The sequence below is a fragment of the Alexandromys fortis genome, unplaced genomic scaffold (assembly GCF_014885135.2).
Source record: "Alexandromys fortis isolate MF-2015 unplaced genomic scaffold, M_Fortis_MF-2015_v1.1 scaffold_6, whole genome shotgun sequence".
Classification (NCBI taxonomy): Eukaryota; Metazoa; Chordata; class Mammalia; order Rodentia; family Cricetidae; genus Alexandromys; species Alexandromys fortis.
Genome location: NW_026067902.1, coordinates 251,185 through 273,749, shown reverse-complemented (window position 1 = coordinate 273,749; position 22,565 = coordinate 251,185). Strand labels below are relative to the sequence as shown.

At 40.1% G+C, this 22,565-nt stretch overlaps 1 protein-coding gene and 1 non-coding gene across 5 annotated transcripts in view; both read left to right on the top strand.

The window, feature by feature from the left end:
* Ndufaf5 (NADH:ubiquinone oxidoreductase complex assembly factor 5) overlaps positions 1-20,329 on the top strand; it is a 32,843-nt gene extending 12,514 nt beyond the window's left edge. For 2 of the 4 annotated variants that reach the window (XM_050134325.1, XM_050134324.1), the window contains 7 exons: positions 588-691; positions 2,681-2,720; positions 3,869-4,066; positions 7,991-8,051; positions 19,562-19,645; positions 19,983-20,065; positions 20,221-20,329. In XM_050134325.1, coding sequence (XP_049990282.1) covers positions 588-691; positions 2,681-2,720; positions 3,869-4,066; positions 7,991-8,051; positions 19,562-19,645; positions 19,983-20,065; positions 20,221-20,310 — 660 coding nt within the window. In that variant the 3' untranslated portion in view covers positions 20,311-20,329. Of the gene's footprint in view, positions 1-587; positions 692-2,680; positions 2,721-3,036; positions 3,136-3,868; positions 4,067-7,990; positions 8,052-19,561; positions 19,646-19,982; positions 20,066-20,220 lie in introns of those variants that run through there. The other 2 variants (XM_050134326.1, XM_050134327.1) reach the window with 2 other exon arrangements.
* Positions 7,338-7,525, top strand: LOC126496872 (U2 spliceosomal RNA). Its single transcript, XR_007590475.1, has one exon. It is a non-coding gene; the product is annotated as a U2 spliceosomal RNA (small nuclear RNA).
* Positions 20,330-22,565: the final 2,236 nt, after the last annotated feature.

Below are 22,565 nucleotides of genomic sequence, written 5' to 3'. Positions count from 1 at the left end.
ACCACACCTGACACTCATTGGTATTCCTTGACTTTGAATTTTTAAAATAACTTTGTAGTGCCTTTCCTCTGACCTTCATTGACTAGAGCTTATAGGTGTATTTTTTTTTCTAGGTCATTTGTAAAAGTTTATATTTTAGAGATGTTAACTCTTCATAATTTATAATACACCCACTTTCACATTGTTTATTGCTTTTTAGAAGCTTTTAAAAATTAGTTTGTCATAAAACCTCAGTATTTTCATTTACAGTTTCTAACATTTTAGTCATGTTTATATAAGTTTTAAAAAAAAATCTTAAGAGTATAAAGGGTCACCCAGATTTACATCTAGTACTTTGTGGCTTCATTTGTTGCACTGAAATGTTCAGTTGCTGAGATTTGTTTTAGTGTGAATGGATGTATTTCTTACATTCTTTTGGAACAGCTAGGTGTTACTTAATTCTTGAGTGCCTTTTGTGTGCCGCATTTTGTGCTGTTTTGTTTTTTGGTAGACACTACTGAGTGAATATAACATTAACAGTATTTAACAATGATTGTCTTAGTAATTGAAACTATTTAAATATGTTGAACTTGTTTTTTTACCATTAGAAAAATTCTTCAGAAACAGATATACCTACTGTGAATATTTTAGCTGATGAAGAATTCCTTCCCTTTCAAGAAAACACATTTGACCTGGTGGTTAGCAGCTTAAGGTTAGTAATCCATTTGAACTTTTAAAAAGTATGTTAAAGAGGCTGGAGAGATACCTTGTTTGGTAAAGTGCTTGCTGCATAAGCATGAAGATCGAAGTTTGAGTTACAAAACCCACATAAAGGCAGGCATGGTGGCACATACTTGTAGTTTCAACTCTGGAGAGGCCGTGACAGGCAGCTCCCTGGGGCTCCATGGCCAGCAGCCGCTCAGTCTTACTTGATAAGTTCCAGACCAGTGAGAGACTATTTAAACAACAATATGGTGAGAACCTAAGAATCAAGCATGAGGTTAGCCTCTGATCTCCATGTGCACGCATTTGCAGGCATGTACATGTGTATATATATATGTTATAAATAGGTCTAATTTACATTGTAATAAGGATAGCATTAATGGATTAATTTAACTCCCTACCCCCACCCCACTTGGAATTAAACCTAAGGCCTTGGGTTAAAGACAAACACTCTGTTACTGAGCTATATAATCTTCACCATGATAGAATAAATTCTTTTTAGTTACAAACTGGTTATCTTAGTTTGTAATCTTTAAGATTCTTCTGTTTAACAATTAAGGATTCAGGACATCCTAGTGGAAATACGATGTTGTGTCTTAAATTTATTTTTATTCTCAAGTTGCTAGCACTCTTTTCCTGTCACACGTGAGAGAATAAACATGAGATTTAAAAGTTTCTTATGTATAAGTTTAGAACACTTTGCTTTGATTTCCATTGTCTTAAAAGGTGGTGGATCTACTATCTACCTTTTAAAACAGAAAAAATTCAGACACTGGCTGCTCCAGCTACTGGCAAGGGTGTAGAGAACTCTGGTGGGAATGCAAAATGATAGAGACACTTTGAAAGACTGTTTGATGATTTCCTGAAACTTGAACATACTTTGTTAGGTTCCAGCATTTATACTCATTGGTATTTACCCAAAGAAAGGAAAACTTATATACATACAAAATTGTTAACACGAGTAATAAATTGTTCTTTAAAAAAGTTTTAGATTTATTTTGTTTTATGCATGTGAGTATTTTAACTGCATGTATGTATGTGCACTACATGTATGTCTGGTAGTTGTAGAGGCCCGAAGTGGATGTAGAGTCTTCTGGAACTGGAGTTACAGATAGTTGTGAGCCACTGATTGGGTGTTAAATACTGAACTCGGTCCTCTGCAAGATTAACAAGTACTTTTCACACTGCAGCTATGTTATTAATTGCTAGAACTTGGAAGCAACTAAGATGTTGTCTTAGGATTACTATTGCTGTGATGAAAAACCTTGACCAAAGCAACTTAAGGAAAGGGTTTATTTCACTCACAGTTCCATGTAAAGTTCATCATCAAAGGCAGTGAGGGCAGGAACTCAAGCAGAGCAGGAACCTGGAGGCAGGAGCTGATGCAGGGGCCATGGAGGAGTGCTGCTTCCTGTTCCTGCCTTGCCTCCCCTGCCTTGTTCAGCCTGCTCTCTTACAGAACTCAGGACCACCTATCCAGAAGTGGTACCACTCATAATGTGCTGAACATTCTCCCACTGATCACTAATTAAAAAAATGCCCTACAGACTTGTCTACAGCCCAGTATTATTTCCTACAGCCATTTTCTTAATTGGTTTTTTCCACTCAGATGATTTTAGCTTGTGTCAAGTTAATGTAAAACTATCCAGCACAGATGCCCTTCAGTACTAAGTGGTTGAATTGTACATCTTGACAATGGAATTATTTAGCACTAAAAAGAAATAAGCTGTCAAAACATGAAAAGAATGCAGGAAACTTAGACATGTTACCAAATGAAAGGTTATTCAGAAAGCTGTGTATGCTGGTTCCAACTGTATGACATTCTGGAAAGGATAAAAATATGGAGACAGTTAAAAAGGTCAGAGTTGTGGAAGTGTAGAATTTAATTTCAGATTTCAAAATTCAATTCTTTTTTGTGGTTTTAGTCTAGTGATAATTATATTAATGAAGGCTAAGCAACTATGTGTTTCTATTTTAGTTTGCATTGGGTGAATGATCTTCCTAGAGCACTTGAACAGGTGAGAAAACTTGTGTTGACTCAGTTCTGTGTTAGGTTATTATCACAGATTGACAAATGTTGCTGTTTTCACGTTCAAAAGTCTGACAGTGTGGAATGAAACCAAGTGTTTATAATGTTCTGTGGGCTGGGTATCCTCGGTACTCTCTTTGACCCACAAATATATACATTAGGTGGCATTCCTTGAGAACTTTAAGAATAGTTGGTTGTAGAGATGTTTATATTTATAAAAGACTTAATTAATTACTGTGTAAAATAATATTGGTATCACAAAGCGTGTTCTTTTGTTTGTTTTTGTTTTTTGAGACAGGGTTTCTCCATGTAGCCCTGACTATCCCAGAACTCACTTTGTAGACCAGGCCTGCCTCAAGCTCAGAGATCTGCCTGCCTTGGCCTCCTGAGTGCTAGGATTAAAGGTATGCACCACCACTGCCTGGCTACAAAGCATATTCTATATTAAAATTTCTTCTCTTCCTTTATTGCTTGTGAACGTTTTCTGCATAGGAACTTGCTTGTGTCTCTCCTTTGTACTCTCAGGAAGTGTTAGATGAATGCCTGTAGATTGGTGTTTGTCAGTGGGTGACAGAGGGTAGAGGGTGGTGGGTAGATGATGGTGTGGTCAAGTCAAGTGGGGTGTTCCAAGGGAACAGTTAGAAGGAAGCATACAGGGCTGTGTGAGGACTGGCCTCCACTAGGCTGAAAGTCATGAGCTGTCACTTGTACTGCATTTCTTTAGTCAGAAAAAACCACAAGTCCAGCCCAGATTAAAGGATTGGGAAATAAATGACATCCGTTGGTGGGACATCTTACAGAATTGCTTTTCAGAGGGCATGAACAGGAAGAATTATAATTTTGATGAGCTATCATTCTTTAAATGTTTTTTCCTGTAGTATTCTGTTACTGTAAAAAGCAAGTTGTGTCTATAAAATTTGAAAATATAAGACATCTTATAGATACTAGTATCATTAGTGAATGTATTGTCTGTCTTTGTCATTACTATACAACATTACTACATACCATACAGCAGTGAGTCTGGGTTTCTTGTCTGATTGGCAAAATAAGGTTGGTAGTCATAAATACTAACTTGGATGCGTTTGTTTTGATATTGCTGTCTGTAAAATTTGAATAGTTTTGTTATATTTATTACAGATTCATTATGTCTTAAAACCAGATGGGGTGTTTGTTGGCGCGATGTTTGGCGGTGACACGCTCTATGAACTCCGGTGTTCATTACAGTTAGCAGAAACAGAACGGGAAGGAGGGTTTTCCCCACACATTTCTCCCTTCACTGCTGTCAGTGACCTAGGACATCTGCTTGGGAGAGCTGGTTTCAATACCCTGACTGTGGTGAGTATCCGGAGAACTGAGTAACCCACTCATCAATTGTATTGCTTGGGGCAGTTCTCCTTGCTTTACCTTGTTTTGGAGGGGGTATCCTTACTGTCTTTAGTGCGCATAAACACAGCCTGACTGAAATGTCAGGAGCAGAAACTCTTCAGTATTTAGATTTCAGGATAAGTAGCTCCAAAAAAATGACCACAGTTTATGAAGAGACTTCCCTTTAAATAATACGTATTTATCTTGTGAGGGAGGAAGGTATGGCATGGTCAGAAGACAACGTTTCGGAGTCAGTTCTACTGTGGGCTTCAGGACTGAACTCAGTGCTTTACCTGCTGAGTCGTGTTGCCAATCCCTTTGAGAGAGACTTTTACAAATTCTACTCCATTAGAATCTTCAGATCCAAGTTAGATGTAGTATGGGATGAGACCACTACAAATGTGATACTGGGTATCCATTATAGGGGCATCTGTGGTACTGTTCCCACCACCAGCTCTTAATTCAAGCGTACACAAATGCCTACATTCTCCTAGTCTAGGCTTACTTGAGTTAGAGCATGTTCTATTTCCGTCAGTGCTGCATGATTAATAAACACTCAGAGAGAGAAATTGGGATTCAGCTTGAAGATCCAAAAACCAAAGCAGCCAGCCACTGGCTCTTACCTCCACCTGGTCTGAAGTGGCGATCCTGCTTCCAGGAAACCTCAGAATGAGGCTGACTGAGAGCTGTCTCCTCTCGTCTTATAATCCTTTCTAGGACTGGGATTAAAGGGGTGCACCACTAGGATTAAAGTCATGCAACACCCGGTTTCTGTGGCAAACTACTGTGGCTACTGGGATTAAAGGTGTGTGTTACCACTACCTGGTCTGTAAGGCTGACCAGTGGGGCTGTTTCACTCTCTCATCTTCAGGCAAGCTTTATTTATTAAGATACAATTGAAATGCCACTGCAAGTCAGGGTGGAGAGTTTTACAGCGAGGATCCATAAGCAGGAAGTGTAGAAGAAACAAATTCTACGTAGACTGATGGGATAGTGCACTGGATATAAATTTATTTTGGGAAGGTGTTTTTGAGAGTGGGTCTGTTACACCCCTAAGTTGATAAGGAAGTCACTGTGACTTTGAACTAAACTTTTTGCCTCCACCCCAGTGTACTTGGATCACAGGTGTACACACCTGGCTTCTGTGACTGTACTATCTCTGTACTACTTAAGGGAATTTAGGAGAGGTACTTCAGTTTCTCAGCATTTCTTAAAAATATATAAATGATTTTTCCCTCAAGAGGCCTCTGATATTAAGTGGTCAGAGGGCATGAGGTGCCTTGACTGTCGGTATGAAATACCTACTACTTTCTCTGCCCCTCTCCTTCTACTCCTAGAACTTCTAAGGGTAACTTCCCAGAAGATAGGCGTCTCCTTTCCACCTCTGCAGTCACAGTTGCTCTCCAGGACTCATTCTCTCTTGAGATGAGTTGAATAGATTTACTATGTATGATTCCCAAAGCCTTCTGACATAGAAACATAACTAAATGTGATTGGAGGTGATTGAAATTTCCTGTTGAAGAAAACCTCCAGTTGCATAACTAGAGATGATAAACTTTTGAGCTAACTTATTGTAAATGCATTTCATAAGATCATCCATTTTAATACATCATACCCACCTGTGTAGTGGTAGAATGCAAGACAGATGAATGTGCAGAAACCCTAGTGTAAAATAAATAAATAAATGCATGCCTCTACAGGGGAAAGGGAATAAAAACAGGCTGGGAGAATAGGCAAGGCTTTGTCGAGCTGAAAGCTACCTTGATATGTCTTGCCTGTGTCTGGGTTGATGTCTGTAAATTTTTAAATTTGTCTAAGTCAATAAAAAGTGGTATTGAGAAGTTGAACATCTGAAAATTGGAAATCATAGCTTCATGTTGAAGAACCAACATTAACTGATATAAGAAGTTATGCATTGAGGGGTTATTTTCAAGATTTTTAAAAATTGTAGTAATAATTCACAAGTAATTCTTATAAATTTAAAACTACAGATAAACTGAAAAATCTGTCATTTGACTTTAATCCTTCAAATCTTAGCTCTCTTCTGAGAACAACATTTCCCAAAATTTTAGACTTTGGTTTTCAGAATTTCAGACTTTTGTTTAATTCCAACACTTGGGAGGCAGAGGCTAATGGATCTCTGAGTTCAAGGCCAGCCTGGTCTATAGAGTAAGTTCCTGGACAGCCAGAGCTACACAGAGAAACCCTGTAAAGAAAAGAAAAAAAGGAAAAAAATCTTAACTTATTAGAACTCATTCTTTTTGTTGTTGATATCTCTTTTTAACAATTTATTTTAATTTTATGTGCATTGGTGTTTTCCCTGTATATATATCTGTGTGAAGATGTCAGGTCCCCTGGAACTGGAGTTACAGAGCCACCATGTGGGGTGCAGGGAATTAAACTCGGGTTCTCTGAAAGAGCAGTCAGTGGTCCTAACTACTGAGTATCTCTCCAATCCCAGAACTTACTCTTTTAAGACTAAAGATAATATGTACTACTTGTTAATATAAACTCTGCATTTTTATAAAAAAGAACTACATTGGACTGAGGATTAGCCCAGTGAAGAGTTCTTACCTAGATTCCATCTCCACCACCACTAGACAGTAAGAATAAAAATGAAGTAAAAGCTTCTATAGCCAACTGTGGTGATGTGTGTAATCCCAGCACTTGGCACACAAAGGCAAAGGGATCATGAGGCCAGAATAGGTTGATGAACCGTGTTTTCAAAGTACAGTGTCAGACTTGACAGTTTTATAAGTACAAACTTGCTTTCGTTTGTACTTAGTAAAAGAGGGTTAGGTTCCCATGTCTGCTCATTGGTAGAATCCTTCACCTAGCTCTTGAGGCTCTGAGTGTAATTTCCAGTACTGTTATAAAAAATGATTTCTCTCTCTCTCTCTTTTTCACACACACATATGCATATTTAAAATATATAATAATGAAATGTAAATATAGCAAGACAAGATAGAACAAATTTTGAAGTATAAATAAGTCTCCTCTGATATCTGCTACTTCATCCTTCTACCCAAGACAGGAACTTGAAGCAATACACTCATACAGAAAAAGAATAAATGCATGGATGCTTATTACTAAGCTAACATTTTCCACTTTTTAAATGTTTTTAAAACTTTTTCCACTCTTTTGCAATCCATTCCCAAGCCCCAGGGAATAGTACTGCCCACAGTGGGCCAGGTCTTCCCCTATCACAGGCAAACCTAATACAGACAATCCCTCACTGATGCTCTCTTCCCACACAGTTCGCCATTGTGACACAGTGACACATGTTTTCTTTTCAGTTTAATATCTAATGTGTTCTTTATCTGAACACAGTATGTTAAATGGATGTTTGGAGTTGGGAGATTGAATAGGAGCTTGCTCTTTCCACTCCATGCCTAACTTGGTCTTGTAGTACCAAGAATGACACCCTTTTGGGGGAATATTTTACAAAAAAACAAGAAGAAGCCGCACATGGTGGCAAAGGCCTTTAATCTCCATAGAGGCAGAGGTAGGCAGATCATTGAGTTTGAGGCCAGCATGGTCTACACAGTGAATTCCAGAACAGTCTAGGCTACATAATAAGACCCTGTCTCGAAAAATAGATAAAAGTGACCATCACAATATAAAGTAGAGTGACTTCATTTTGCTTTTGGAGAAGAAACTGGCACAGTTGTTAGAGTTCTGGTAATATAACATTGCAAAGAATATTCAAAACAAGACAATTCTTGGTGGAGATAGAACTCAGTGGTGGACATTTACTTTGTACTCGTGAGGCTCTAGTAAGGGACATTTCCTGCTTACCTTGAGAGAAATAGTTATAACTCCTTTCCAAAGCTTGATTTTTGTTTGTTTGTTTCTGATAGTCCCGTGAATATTATGTTTTTCTTTTAAAAATAGGATACTGATGAAATTCAAGTTAACTATCCTGGAATGTTTGAATTGATGGAAGACTTAAAAGGTAAGGAAGGCATTTGTAGACTCCATTTGACACTGTACTCTAGGCATTTGGAATCCATTCCTGTAGAGAAAGCACACCATGGTCTAAAATGGAGGAGGCAGACAGTAGGCATGTCACAAAGAAGGGTTAAATTAGAGTTGTGGTCAGTGCTGTGAAACTGAGGCTTGCAGCCCTGCAGCTGCTTCTGGAATAACATAGGAATTTGCTGAAGGGTACACTTGTTATAAAATACTTTAGTGACTTCCATTAGCAGAAGTTCGTATCTCAGGTCTAAGCGTGCACACATGCATGTCTACACATACACACACACACACACACACACACACACATTTAAACACATGTCACCTTAGATAGTTTAATGAGTTTGAGATTGAGGGCTTAGTTAGAATAGATCCTGATCTGTGAGAGTAAAGAAATTTTGTTTGAGAAGCTGGCATTTGAGCCATGTTCTAAAGAGATAAAGATGAGTTAACTGGATGAAAAGGTGAGAGAAGTGTGTCTCAGGCACAAAGAATAGCATATTCAAAAGCCTTTTGCAAGAGAACATAGCTGGAACTGGATAAATGGCATTTGGCAGAGGACAGTGAGATGGATTGTTTAATGATGGGATTGTTAGCAAGCGAGAATCAGGTCCTGCACAAAACTTTACAGTCCCCGAATTACTTAGTTTTGTCTTTATGACCAAATAAATACCTGACAGAGGCAACTTAAGGGAGAAGTCTGTGTTGGCTCAGGGTATGTGGTCTGTCATAGCAGGAAAGGCTGTGTTCTGGGAGAAAGAGGCAGCTGAAATACCACATCAGGAGGCCAGAAGTGACATGGAACCAGCCTATAGTCCTCAAGGCTTAGCTTCCCAGTTGCTCACTTTCCTCAGCTAGGCCTTTCCTCTTCCACAGTTTTCCAGAATGGTGCCACCAGCTGAGAACTGAGATTTCAAACACAGGCTTTTTGGCAGTGGTGGTAGTGGTGGGGTTCCATGTTTAAACAATAACACACCCTCTTAATATTGTTTTCCCTTCCCTGGGTTTGATCTCTAGTACCCAAAATAAATGGACAATTTGACTTCCCAAATTCTTGAAATTTGGGGTGGGTTTGGTTTTGTGAAACTGTGTCTCATGGTTTGGCCCCAGGCTGGCCTTGAACACAGGGCTGTGCTGTTTCAGCTTGGTTTACAGGCATGGGCTACCCAAATTCATGTGTTGTAGTGCATTTTTTCTACATACATGTTTGCCGTCTCCTCAGAATTGGGGAAGGCCCTTACCATTAGGTCAGATCCAGAGCTTTAGCTTGACTTTGAAAGTTGCATAAATGTAACTGTACCAGGCTTGTCACTTAGACCTTCAAAAGTCTCTATAATTGCTTTTTTCACGGTTCATTTGTAGCATCCTGATGTATACCACACCTGCAAAGTGGCCCAAGTGTCAATAGAGAGCTCTTAATTTGTCTCTACTTGTGGTCATGCCCATGTTGAGGCTAAATTCCTTCGTCTGCTTCATCTGACAAAGGTCCTCATGGGTTTCACTTTTTAATCCCCAACCTGATGCAGTGGCCTTTGTGAAATAAGTATTTGGTGAATGCAGTCTTATAAATTTTGGTTACCTGTGTGTCTTTGCTGATCATCCTTTTACTCCTGTAGTAATTTGAGTATCCCACATCACTATAGATCTTCATTAAATAATAAATTAAAAAAGCAAAGATTGTTCTTATCAAGCATTTTAATTGGGAGGAAGTTAAAATATCATTAATATTTTAAATTTTTTTAAATTTATTTTATATGTATGTGTATTTTGCCTGCATGTATGTATGTGTGCCATATGTGTGCCTGGTCCAGAGGAGGCTAGAAGAGGATGTTGGGTCCCCTGAATTTAAGCTTATGAATGCGGTTCCTGGGATCAAGCCGTGGTCCTCTGCTAACACAACAAGTATTCCAAACCACTAAACATCTCTTTAGTCCAAAATTTGTATATTTAAGAGTAAATTAGCAAAAGAAGCTTCCTGCTATAAAGTTTGCTAAGAGATGGTGGTGTTTTGGATTTGGGTAAGTGTATTTCAGATATTTAGGAGGGAAAATGACAGTTTTAGGTAGATCAAATGTGGCCTTTGTGAAGAGTAGATGCAGTCTTACAAATTTGGACTATCTGTGTGTCTTTGCTCATGAGCCTCTTACCCGGTGTAGGAACTTGAGTCTCCCATATCACTGCAGCAGAACTGATTAGGGGATGGGGAGGCATATGTGTCTGTGTGTGTCTGTGTGTGTGTGTGTGTGTGTGTGTGTGTGTGTGTGTGTGTGTGTGCATGCAAGAGAATAGTTCTAGTAGACATAGATGTTTGTGTTCAATAGCAGTAAGTTCCCAGCTAATGAAGTTGTCTTCCTTGTTACAAAGGAAGTAATACAATATAGAGGTGCAAAGCTTGAGAATTATGGTGAAACACTGGGAAATAGTCATTGAAGACAAAGGTGAACTGACTAGGGAAACGTTAGAGTTGGAAGGGTCCATTTGAAGTCAATCAGACTTTTCAGTGTGGTTGGCTACATACAGAAAGGTAGTTGAGTCAGTTAGGGGTGGGGTTTTGCTATTTAAATGGCAGAAATCCAAAAGTGAAAGGTAACTCCATAAATATAATTGAAATAGTAGCCTGGAAGAATAGGAAGTAGAAGGCAAAAGTAAGTTGGGAAGTTGGGTGAAAGTTGCTGTAGCTAAGCATCTCAGAGTAGTCAGAAAATTGTTATGGCTGAAGTATGTAATCCTGCTGAAAGGCTAGAATAATGAAGTCAGAAAATGAGATGCCAGGTGAATGATGGAAGGTAAAGCAGTTAAAAGTGAGAACTCCTGGGGCACAGCTCACAGATGAGGCAGAGAGACGGAGCTCATTGGATATGCGGTGAGAGAATGGAACTTGATTGACATTAGCTCTGAAAACCCCTCCTCTCAGAATGGTGGCATGAGCAGAGGCACACAGGAAAGCTGAGCCAGGTACCAAAGCTTGCAAAGGAGGGGACTAATCTGCCAGCAGACGGGAGCAGGAGGAGGTTATAGCTCAGTGGACAAGCCCCTACAGGGTGAGGGTTTACACAGGCGGAGGAAGTAATATCTGGGAAGACACTGAGGAACAACAGCGACACAGACCCTACCTCCCAACTTAAGAAGGATGTGACCCTCTATTGGGAGACTTCCAACTGTTCTCCTTTGTGAACTACTTGATCATGCTCTCTCCCTCTCGCTCACACACACACACACATTCTCTCTCTCTCTCTCTCTCTCTCTCTCTCTCTCTCTCTCTCTCACACACACACACACACACACACACACACACACACCACATTTCAATAGTAGCATAGTTTTTTTGTTTTTTTGTTTTTTGTTTTTTTTTGGTCTGCTTGTTTGTTTTGTTATTTTGAGACAGGGTCTCTATATACAGCCCTGGCTTGGAACTCACTGTGTAGACCAGGCCTCCTGAGTGCTGGGATCAAAGGTGTGCACCACCATGCCTGGTAACATTCACAGTCTTAAGACCCAACATCAGCAAATTCCTAAGCATTACCCCTAGAGAAGCCCTCTGCATGCACCAGGAGGTCTGTAAGAGAACAGTTGCAGTAATACTTTGTGTCCTTGAGAAAAACATGGGTAAACAATCAGAAAGACCACCAACAGAAGAATGGGTAAATTGTGACATATTCATGCAAGACTACTCCCCAGCAATAGAAATGAAAAGCCAGACAGCTAGTCAATAACCTGGCAAGTCTAAAATACACAACACTGAATGGGAAAAAAAAAATTGCTCTGGAAGCTTTCACAGAGTGAAGCCAATTACATAAAGTTTAATACCAACAAAACAACATTTTATAATGTCAATGGGCATATTTTAAAAACGCTGAAATTCTCAACCCTAAGTGGTACATTTGTATCACAAGCCCTCCTCCCTAGGCTCAGGACTTCTCACAGAAGACAGGTGGGTAGATTGTAAGAACCAGCGATGGTGGGTGGCTACAAGGAAGCCGCGTGTCCCAGACAGAGCAGGCCAACTGCACACACAAACTCCCAGCAGTGTGGCGGCATGTACAGCACCTGTACATGCTCATTCCAGACAAAATTCCAAGCATGGAGAGGGAAGAGAGGTGGGCATCATATCCCACTTCTAGCTGAGAAGAGCTATAGGCAGTTGGTAGCGGCTGGAAAAGGTAGAGTCAGTATTTTTTAAGGGTGTGACCTCTGGTAGGCTACCACGTTCCAAGGGGTAGTCCCACACCCGAGACTATTTAGGCAGCCTAAATTGGACTTGATGGGTTTATCAAAGCAGGGGACGTGACATTGGGTGGGTGGGGAGGTAGAGGTTGATCTGGAAGGAGTTGGGGGAGGGGAGTAAGTACCACTAAAATCCATTATGTGACATTGTCAAAGAATTTCTAAGAATGCTGTTTTTAAAAATAGTAAAAATGCATGGCGTAAATACTAAGTTCTGAGCAGTGAAGATCTCTGAGGGACTGAAGGAAGAGAATGGAACCCCCTTAGCTAAATAGAGCAAAAGGAAAAAGCTGACACTTAGTAGGTCTACTTGATGAGTGCTCAGATATTCAGTATTCCAGTGCACATGTGTGTAAAACATTTCAGAAGTTCTTTTAAAATTAAAAATATATANTTTGTCATATGATAGGGCATCTCTTGGGTATATTCCCAAGAGTGGTATTGCTGGGTCCAGGGGTAGGTTGATCCCGAATTTCCTGAGAAACCGAAACACTGATTTCCAAAGTGGTTGCACAAGATTGCATTCCCACCAGCAATGGATGAGGGTACCCCTTCCTCCACAGCCTCTCCAGCAAAGGCTATCATCGGAGTAGCATAGTTTTGATTGCTGGTGGAGTTAAAGTTGGGGGTCTGTGAGATAGAATTATGCTTACCTAAAAAAGCCTTTATGTGGTTCTGAAAGTTGTAATGTTTTGAAATAATGAAATTTATAAAATTGCTTGCCTGTTCTTTTATTTATAGATTTATGGTTTTTACAAATATTGTTGCACTTGCTTATTTCAGTAGTCCTCTTGGTAACTGTGTTGCCCCTGTGTTAAGTGATAAATATTAGGGCTAAAGAGAACACTTGAATCTAAGTGGCAGAATTAGGTGCCAAACTCTTTTTCCTGCCCTGGCTTCTAACTGACCCCTGTTGCTTGTTGTTGTTGTTTATTAGTGATAAGGTTCTCGCATGCTTGCTTCCATCACTTTCCCATTTGTCACAAGGCCCATTTCACATGTTTAGCACACTTCTGAGTGTGTAGTTACACTGCTATATTCACACAGGGAAATACACATAGCCCAAAACTTACCATTATGGTCCCTTTTCATTATGAAATATAGGGTTGGTAGGCTCTAGATGTATACTCAAGATGATAAAGATATTAAATGACAGCAACCATTTTTGAACACTTCCCCAAGTACTAAACACCCTGATAGAATCATGGAGCCCTTTTATCTAAAAGCTTGAGACATGGTAATGAACTTATTTCTCATTTAGGCTTCAATGATAATTCTTCAAATGGAGTGTTTATTTTGCATTGGTCTATATTAAATGCAGTGTTCATGATTCATTTCAAGAAAAAATAGAGACAAGAAATTAGACCTATCAGTTGGGAAAGGTTACTGCCCACTGATTTAAAAATACAGTAATTACTCTGCAGTTCTGAGGCTTTTTCTTCCCATGTGTGGGTGCTGCCCTGCCCCATACGGCTGTGTGTTTCTAAGGATCAAAAATCGTTAGCCTTGCACATATAAAGAAAGTGCTATATCTTCAGCCTCTGATGTTTTTGAGATGGTCTGGTTATGTACCTCAGGCTAACCTTGATCTTGCTTTGGATCACAGACTGACCCCAGACTCCCTGTCTGCCTGCCTCTACCTCCTGAGTGCTGGAGTTATAAGTATGTACCATTGTATCTGGTTTAGATTTTTCTAATACATTGATTTATAGGTGAACACATCAAGGCCTAAGTACTTTATCTGTAGTCATGCTAAACCTAGAATTAGTTGCTTGAATTGACATACTATATACTAAATACAGATATATCTTTAAAACAGTGAAATTAGTCTTTTTGTCCTGTTAAGTGCCACAATCTCAATGCTATAGCTACTTGTTGTATATATTTTTTATTATTTGAGGTTTTCATATAATATATTTTGATCATATTCACTCTCCCCAAACTCTTTTTAAGATCCACTTACTTTCCCTTGCCTCCCAGTTTTGTGTCCCTGTTCTCCTTGGTTACCCACCCCCCCAAAGGCCAGTTTGTGCTACTTGGATCTGTGGCCTTCTGCTGGATTGTGGTTAGTTTATCAGTGGCTACATTCTTAGAAAAAAACTGAGCCTTCCTCTCCCTGCAGCTCACAATGGCTAATAGCTCTTCAGATAGAGGTGGAGCATTGTATCCAGCTCCACCCTCCTTTGCCGGGACTTGATTTGGCTTGGGCTTGCCAGGTCTGGTACATGCTGCCACTCGAGTTATGATTTCAGAGGCTTAGTTCATTATCATGGGAAATGTCAGGGAATTTGGTGGTATGCAGGCAGGCATGAAGGTGAGAGTTTACCTCCTGATCTACTGGCAAGCAGGCAGGGAGAGACACACCTTCTCCAACAAAGCCCACACCTACTCCAACAGTGCCATACCCGCTAATTCTTCCTTAACAGTTCCACTTACTGGGAACCAAACATTCAGATACAGCTATGGGGATCATTCTCATTCAAGGGCTATTCTCTTCAAATCACCATACATGGTCTTCAGGCTGTGATGTAGGTGATTTCATTGGTTAATAAAGAAACTGCCTTGGCCCATTTGATAGGCCAGCCCTTAGGTGGGTGGAGTAGACAGAATAGAATGCTGGGAGGAATAGGGAAGTGAGGCAATTGCCATGCCTCTCCTCTCTGAGCAGACACGATGAAGCTCCTGCCCCAGATGGATTTAGGCTAGAATCCTTCCCGGTAAGCTACTGCCTCCTGGTCCTACACAGATTACTAAATATGGGTTAAGCAAGGTAATGAGAGTTAGCCAGTAAGAGGCTAGAGCTAATGGGCCAAGCAGTGTTTAAATGGATACAATTTGTGTGTTGTTATTTCGGGGCATAAGCTAGCAAGGTGGCCGGGAGCTGGGCGGCAGGAACGCAGCTCCTTCTACAAGGCTGTTTGCATTTTTAACTGTTTGCATTTTTAACCACCTTCTAGACCAAGTTTTAAAACCTTTCTGGTCCCTCAGAAGGGTGCCTCAGCCCCTTTCCAGTTGGTGATGCCTGTTCCATGGGGTCTTAAGCCGTCTTACATTTTGAGGCTGTGTTTTTCACACTTACCCTTTCCATTGATACTTTATCTCTACTGTGAGGCCTTCTACGAAAGTCACATGTCTCTGATGTTTTTATCTGTCAGTGGATTAAGAAGAGTTATATGTGTAAACATGCTATTTGAGAAACTAGACAAAATGTTAACTGCTGGATTTTATATTTTTCACTTACTATTTATTGAGCAGTTGCCGTGTGCTAACTCCTCAGCCAGTGGGAGAGACACATCGTTTCTGATCTCAAGTTGCTAATAAAGAACTTCCAAGATAGACAGACAAATCTGTAAAATGAGAGAAGCAGAAGGGATTTGGCCTTAAATCTGCTTATGATGTCAGGGAGTCTTTTGTAGAAAAGGCTGAACCTAAGCTAAGGTTAGCTGTCCAGGAGGATGAAGTGTAGGGAATATTTGGAGGGATGACACAGAGAATGATGTGTATAAAGCATGAGTGGGGAGATATAAAAGGCCATGTGTATCCTAAGCTTGTGTTGGGGCAACTATGGTAATAATATTGCTTACGTGTATAGAAGAAGCAGATTTGTCTTGAGAATTTCCCGCAGAGATGAGTCAGATTTGGGAATAGAAGAAGCACACTGCATGCTTATAAGGCATGGCTTATAGGAAGGTTAAGACTGGAACTAGTATGATCAGTCTGTCCTGATACACGAGGAACTGACACAGACAGGTAAGGACCTTGTCCAAGTGGAGGCAGACAACTTAATTCATTCATAGCCTGAAATCACAGCTATTTACTCTGTAGGAAAAGGCCAAGGGCTATGAGACTTGCATGAGCTTGGGTGCTTGCAGGGTGCTGCTGTGCTGACTGGAAGGTGGTTATCTCCCCATTGGCTTTTGTATTCTTCATCTGTGTTGTGGTTGTTTTCCGAATAGTTGAGGTGTGTCTCGTTTTAGCTGCCATTATTATTAATTCACAGAAAAAAGTCCAGAATATTGACATAATTTTACAAACAAGTTGCATTACCAGCTGATGAATACATGAGAAATTTTCAAGGCTTTCACAGTGGTCTTAAGGTAAATTCAGTTTTTTTAAGGCAGTATTCATCATTGCTCCAGTAATAACATATTAAAGTTTGTTTTTAATAAGCAGTTGAACTTAACCTTAAAAACACTGTGAGAAACCTCAACCTTTTGGCCAAGATCAAATGTGAAAGCACCGAGAGTCTTAAACAGTTCCCTGCCGTCTGGTCTCATCACAAGCTCAGGTCGAGTCCGCTGTCATAGATGACTTTCTAGGTGGTTGACAGTCAAGCTTCCCCACGGTGTACTATAAGATACTCCATTTTAAAGATGAAAAACTGGTTTTACTAAAGGTAGAACCATTCTTGTCCTAGGTTACATAAAGTTGTGCTCCCAGGGTTCAGGTTCTCTTCAGTACTTCACAAGGAAAGCTGGGGGGGGGGGGGTGGTGTTCAGTGAGACAGTGTGCGGCCCGAGGAAGAGTGGACTCCTGAGGCAGTGGAGTTGCTGCTGATGCTGTGGAGTGTGCTCTTGAATCTTCTATAACTGAGCTGGGTCAGCCCCGCAGAGGTGGCATGTGCCTAATGATCTTATTTAGAATATGCAAGCAGTGATTGTTTGAAAAGCATTTTAGAACGTCTAGTAGTCCATTTTGTGCTGTATGTGTATTTACTGCATGTGATGTGTAAGGAAGCCAGGGCCATGGAAAGCTGAACAGAAACTAAGGTGACTGTGTCCCTCATCGGTAATGACCCTAGTTTACTTTTGGTCACTATGTGATTGATATTCACTATGTGGAAGAATATTTTTACGATGAATATAGAGTGGGTCTAAAATATTTTTTAAGCTTTCTCTCTCTCTCTCTCTCTCTCTCTCTCTCTCTCTCTCTCTCTCTCTCTCTCTCTCTCTTTCGTGTGTGTCTCTCAGCATATGCCACACGTGTAGATGCCCGTAGAGGACAGTGGATCCTCCAAAACTGGAGTTACTGGACATTATGAGCCTCTAATGTAGGTGCTGAGAATTGAACTCAGGTCCTCTGGAAGAGCAGTACATGCTTTTAACCACTGAGCCACCTCTCCAGCCCCCAGTGCTTTTTGTTTTGGTTGGAGGTTGTTTGTTTGTGTACTTGAAAAGGGGTCTCATAGCTGAGGATGACCCTCTCTAATCACGGTCCTCCTCCTCTGTACCCTAAGTGCTGGGATGGTAAATGTGTGTTTACAGTTTACACCCAGCCACAATTTTCGTTAACTTTCTAGTTTGTAGCTATTAATAATCTTTATGAATTGGGCCATTAAGCTCATAAACACAGGGCGTTATATTAGTACAGTCAGTTTCATTACTTACTGAAGCAGTGGCCTCAGAAGCCTGAAGAAGCTGTCAGATCTGTGGAGCTGGGGTTCTAGGTTGTTGTGTGCTGCCTGATGTGTTTTGGAAGCCAAACTCAGACCCTTAGCAAAAGCAGTGTGTGCATTTAATTTTATTACTAAAATTTTATTTAAATAAAAATTTAAAATCACTTATTTTTAACTCTTGAAGAAAATAAATCATTTCTTGATTAGTGAAAGTAAATAGTAGACACTGCTCAAGTTTTTGTTTTTGTTTTTTTGAGATAGGGTTTCTCTGTGAAGCCTTGACTGTCCTATGTAGATCAGGCTGGCCTCAGAGATCTGCTTGACTCTGCCTCTAGAGTGCTGGGATTAAAGGCATGTGCTGCCACTGCCCGACATGTAATAAGTTTTAGTATTATAATTATAACATTTTAAAGTTCCTTTAGTTATTTTGTAGAATGATCTTAAACAGGACCTTTCCAAATAACTTTAAATTTATATGTATAAATAAAGAACCAGGTGGTGGTAGTGCTCGCCTTTAATCCCTGCACTCAGGAGGCAGAGGCAGGCAGATGCAGGTGGATTTCTGTGAGTTCCACGGCAGCTAGGGCTGTTACACAGAGAAACTGTGCATTGAAAAACCAATAGATAAACAAACAAACAAACAAACAAACAAATGAATATATAAAGAAATATATATAACATTAATTTGATATTATATTAATTTATCTTTATTTTTTGTGGTACTTGGAAATGAACCCAGGACTCTGTGTGTGTGTGTGTGTGAGATATGCTTATGTGTGCATATGAGTGTGTGTGCAGCCTCCATATGTGTACACATGTGGTTGTCAGAGGTCTTTGTCAGTATCATCTGTTGCTCTCTCTCTTTCTCTCACTGAACCTGGAGCTCACTAATTTTTAGAATGAGCTGCCTCAAGGATTCCCTTGTCTCCCTTTCCAGCACTATGATCACAGGCAGGCAACACCACACCTAGCTTTTTCCTTTTTTCTTTTTTTTTTTTCAAGACAGGATTTCTCTGTGTAGCCCTGGCTGCCCTGGAACTCACTCTGTAGAACAGGCTGGCCTAAAACTCACAGAGATCTTCCTGCCTCTGCCCTTGCCCCTGCCCTCTGCCTTCTGTCTCTGCCTCAAGCTGGGTTAAAGGCATGTGCCACCACTGCCTGGCACACCTGCTTTTTATGTTAGATCCTGGAGATCATAGTTACCCATTAACTCATATCCCCAGCCTCTTGAACATGTTAAGCAACCACTGTACCACCTGTCTCTCTAGCTCTACAATAATAATTGCCAGTAAAAATGACTTCTTACCATCAACTTAGGGAAACAGTTTGAAATTTTAAAATAAGGGAAGAGGTCTGAAGATTAATTTTAAAATGTTAAGCTAGTGCCTCTGTAGGAAATCCACATAATTTTTAAATCTAGTGTTAGTAAAATATCACAGAATTTGAAGACATGGCGTTAGTCTTGTCTAATGAGTCCTATAGCCCTTTTCCAAGTTTTGAGCTTGTAATTATATATGCTGCTTAGAAGGAGGAGGGCGTTGTCACAGCATCACAAGAAGGGGTGTAAGATGTGGTTTTCTTTAAAGGCACTTGTCAATGTTTGTGACCCATCTGGAGTCTAAAGCTGTCTTACAATAGACGGTGGCTGTTGTGGGAAGAAGCATCCTGGGGCTTCCCTTCTGAGAGTTTCTTACCCGACTTAATAATGAAGAGGCTTCAAGCAGGTTTGCTGCAGTCAGAAAGCAGGCTAGCTATCATCTGAAGGTAGATGAGACTGATGATAGGTACGCTGTTGGATAAGATGGATCATGTCTTTATCCTGAGCTGCGAGGGTATTTGCAGTATTTTCTCAAACTGTAGTCTATTTTTAGGTATGGGTGAGAGCAACTGTTCTTGGAACAGAAAAGCCCTGCTGCACCGAGACACGATGCTGGCAGCTGCAGCGGTTTACAGAGGTAAGCTGCCCACCCTTTCTTACCTGCACTCACGGAGGGGTTTGTGCTGTATGCTGTTGGCTCCACAGTGCTGTTTCCTTCTTGTATGATATTGTCAGACTTCGTGGGTTTTATTCTCTCTAAACATAGATCCTAGCTCTGTATCTGTTTCCAAACAGTTCTTGTTTCCAAAGTGTCAGCTTCTCTGTGTTAAGACTTCTTCTGTAAGGCATTCATTCTCAGCCCTGCAGTTACCTTAATGCCCATTTCTCTTTAAAATACGTGATTTTATTTTATTGAGCAGATACTTTTTCCTCACCTGATTGTTTCCAGAATTTAACCACGTGTGTCTTTTTAGAAATGTACAGAAATGAGGATGGCTCCATACCTGCCACTTACCAAATCTACCACATGATAGGATGGAAATACCATGACTCTCAGGTAACATTATTAAGGTCTATCTTTTCCTAGAGGGTTTATGTTTCTCTTTGTTTCCCATTGTTGATTGACTTAGGGTATGTTTTATTATGCATAACATGATTGGAATTACTCTGGGCTTATCTATATCTAATATCTTTCATTTTTATTGTTTTCAGGCAAGGCCAGCTGAAAGAGGCTCTGCAACTGTGTCATTTGGAGAACTAGCAAAACTAAATGATGTCATGTCACAGGGAAAAAAAGAATAAATAATTTATTCAATTATAACATTTTAGAATTTTCATCAGAAATGAATAACTTTCACATCTAGATTATTGCAGTTTGAAGCAAGAAGCAATGTATTAAGCTATTTCCTAGCAACCTAATTCTGATCCATACTTAGTAACTATTCCAGGTTCTCATTGTTTCTATTTATGTGAGGATGTTGTTACCTGGTGTTTTAGGCATCTTTGCAGATTCAGCCTGAAAGCAAAGGAAATGTTTTCTGTGGTGGAGGGGAGGGGATGGCTTGAGGTAAAACTAGAAATGTGCATTTGATAGGAAAACATTACTCATACTAGCATTCTGTACCTTTCTGCCTTCTGGTCTTTTGTTATCTCTGTGGGCGGATCACAGCTCTGAAGGTGAGAGGAGGGGCAAATTGCTAGGTTCTGGAGAGTAATCTTGTGCTGCGCAGTGAAAGCACTTTTCATAGTGACTGCCGTAGACACTGAGGCCAAAATTATTTCTTACACTTCTTTTTGTTTATTTGATTTGATTTGGTTACTGTGTAACCTTAGCTGGGCTGGAACTCACTATGTAGACTAGGCTGGACTCAAACTGCCTTTAGTGTTCAGATTACAGGTATGCTCTACCACATGTAGGTGTTTGTCACACATTTGTCTTGTCTAGATGGCCAGAGGATTCTGTACATTCTATAAAGCTACTATATGATTATGGATTTTGAAAGAACATCTCTTTACCAGATCCACCTCCTTTCCCTGAGTGTGTTATTTTTGTTGCTGTTAGTTTTGATGTTGTTTTTAAGGGTTTAAAGTTTTATTTTATGTGTATGTGTATTTTGCCTGCATGTTTGTACCATGTGTATATTTGGTACCTTCAGAAACCAGAAGAAGGTGTTGGGTCTCCTGGAATGATGTTTTGATGGAATGGGTGATTGTGAGCCACCACGTGAGTGCTGGGAACCAAACCTGGATCCTCTGCAAGAGCAGCCAGTGCTCTAAACATTGAGCCATCTCCCCAGCTCCTCCTCTCTTATTATAAGAGCAACTGAATTCTGCTTCTTTTTTTTTACTTCTGTGGTCTAGGTAGGATCACCATGATTTCTATACTACTTTATCTTAAGAAAAGGAACATTTTAAAGAATTGCAGAGGCAGAATCTCATGTAGACATCCTGGTGTAGTGATTAAAAAGCTGTTTACATCAGGCTTTCCTTGTTCATTTTAGATCCGTTGCTATCCTAATCCAGGTCCACTGTCTCATCCTCTCAGGGTCAGAAAATTTGGAAGCAGTGAATGTGCCCACAGGGCTTTGTGTTGGAGCTTTTGGTCTCTAACTACTGCTCCCGTTTAGGGAGTTTGTGGAACCTTAGGAGATGGGGCCTACGTAGAGGAAGTGGATGATAGGGGCCACGTGTGTGTGTTTGTGCGTGCACACGTGTATGTGGAACTGGAGTTACAAGTGGTTGTGAGCAGCCACATGAGTGCTAGGAACAGAACCTAGGCCCTCTATAAGAGTAATAACCACTAAGCCAGCTTTCCAGCCTAAAATAAACATTTTTAAAAAATTTATTATTTACACTTATTTATTTATTCTTTTGTGTTGACCTGTTGTAGTCAGAAGACAACTTGCAGGAGTTGGTTCTTTCTTTTTAACATATGGGTTTCTGGGATCCAACTAAGGTTGTCAGGCTTGGTGCAAACACTCTACCTACTGAGCCATCTCTCTAGCTTTGAAGTAAACATTTTTATTTTTTTGATCCCCTTTCAAAATATTTTCATCCAGTAGGTGGAAACACCAATAATAAAGACTATTATTGTATATGTGTATTACATATATGTATATATACACATTGTATATACCTATTGCAGTCATGTTACAATTTCTATTCTGATTATGTAGTTCTTAGGTGGGGATAGAATAGTAAATATTATTTTGCCTTAGATTGGTCTCTGTCTAGGAAAGAAAGAAATAGGAGTACACATCTGAGGGTGGGGTAGATAGTTGGTGTGGGAGAGAAAAGGAAGGAGAAGAAAATAGTGCAGTGGGCCCTGGTGCATTATAGCAAATGAAAAGCTAATGCTCTTGCTAGCCTGTGGTTTTACATTGCTACACATATAGGATGGAGCATGAAGACATGGAGCTTCAGTTTCCTCCCTGAGTACCCTGAATCTGAGACATTGAACGAATAAAGATATTCAGGGGTATTGAAAGGCATTGCTCTTTCCTATCTCTCCTCAATCACTCACTTTGAGGCAAGCCAGCTGTTGAATTTTGAGGCTT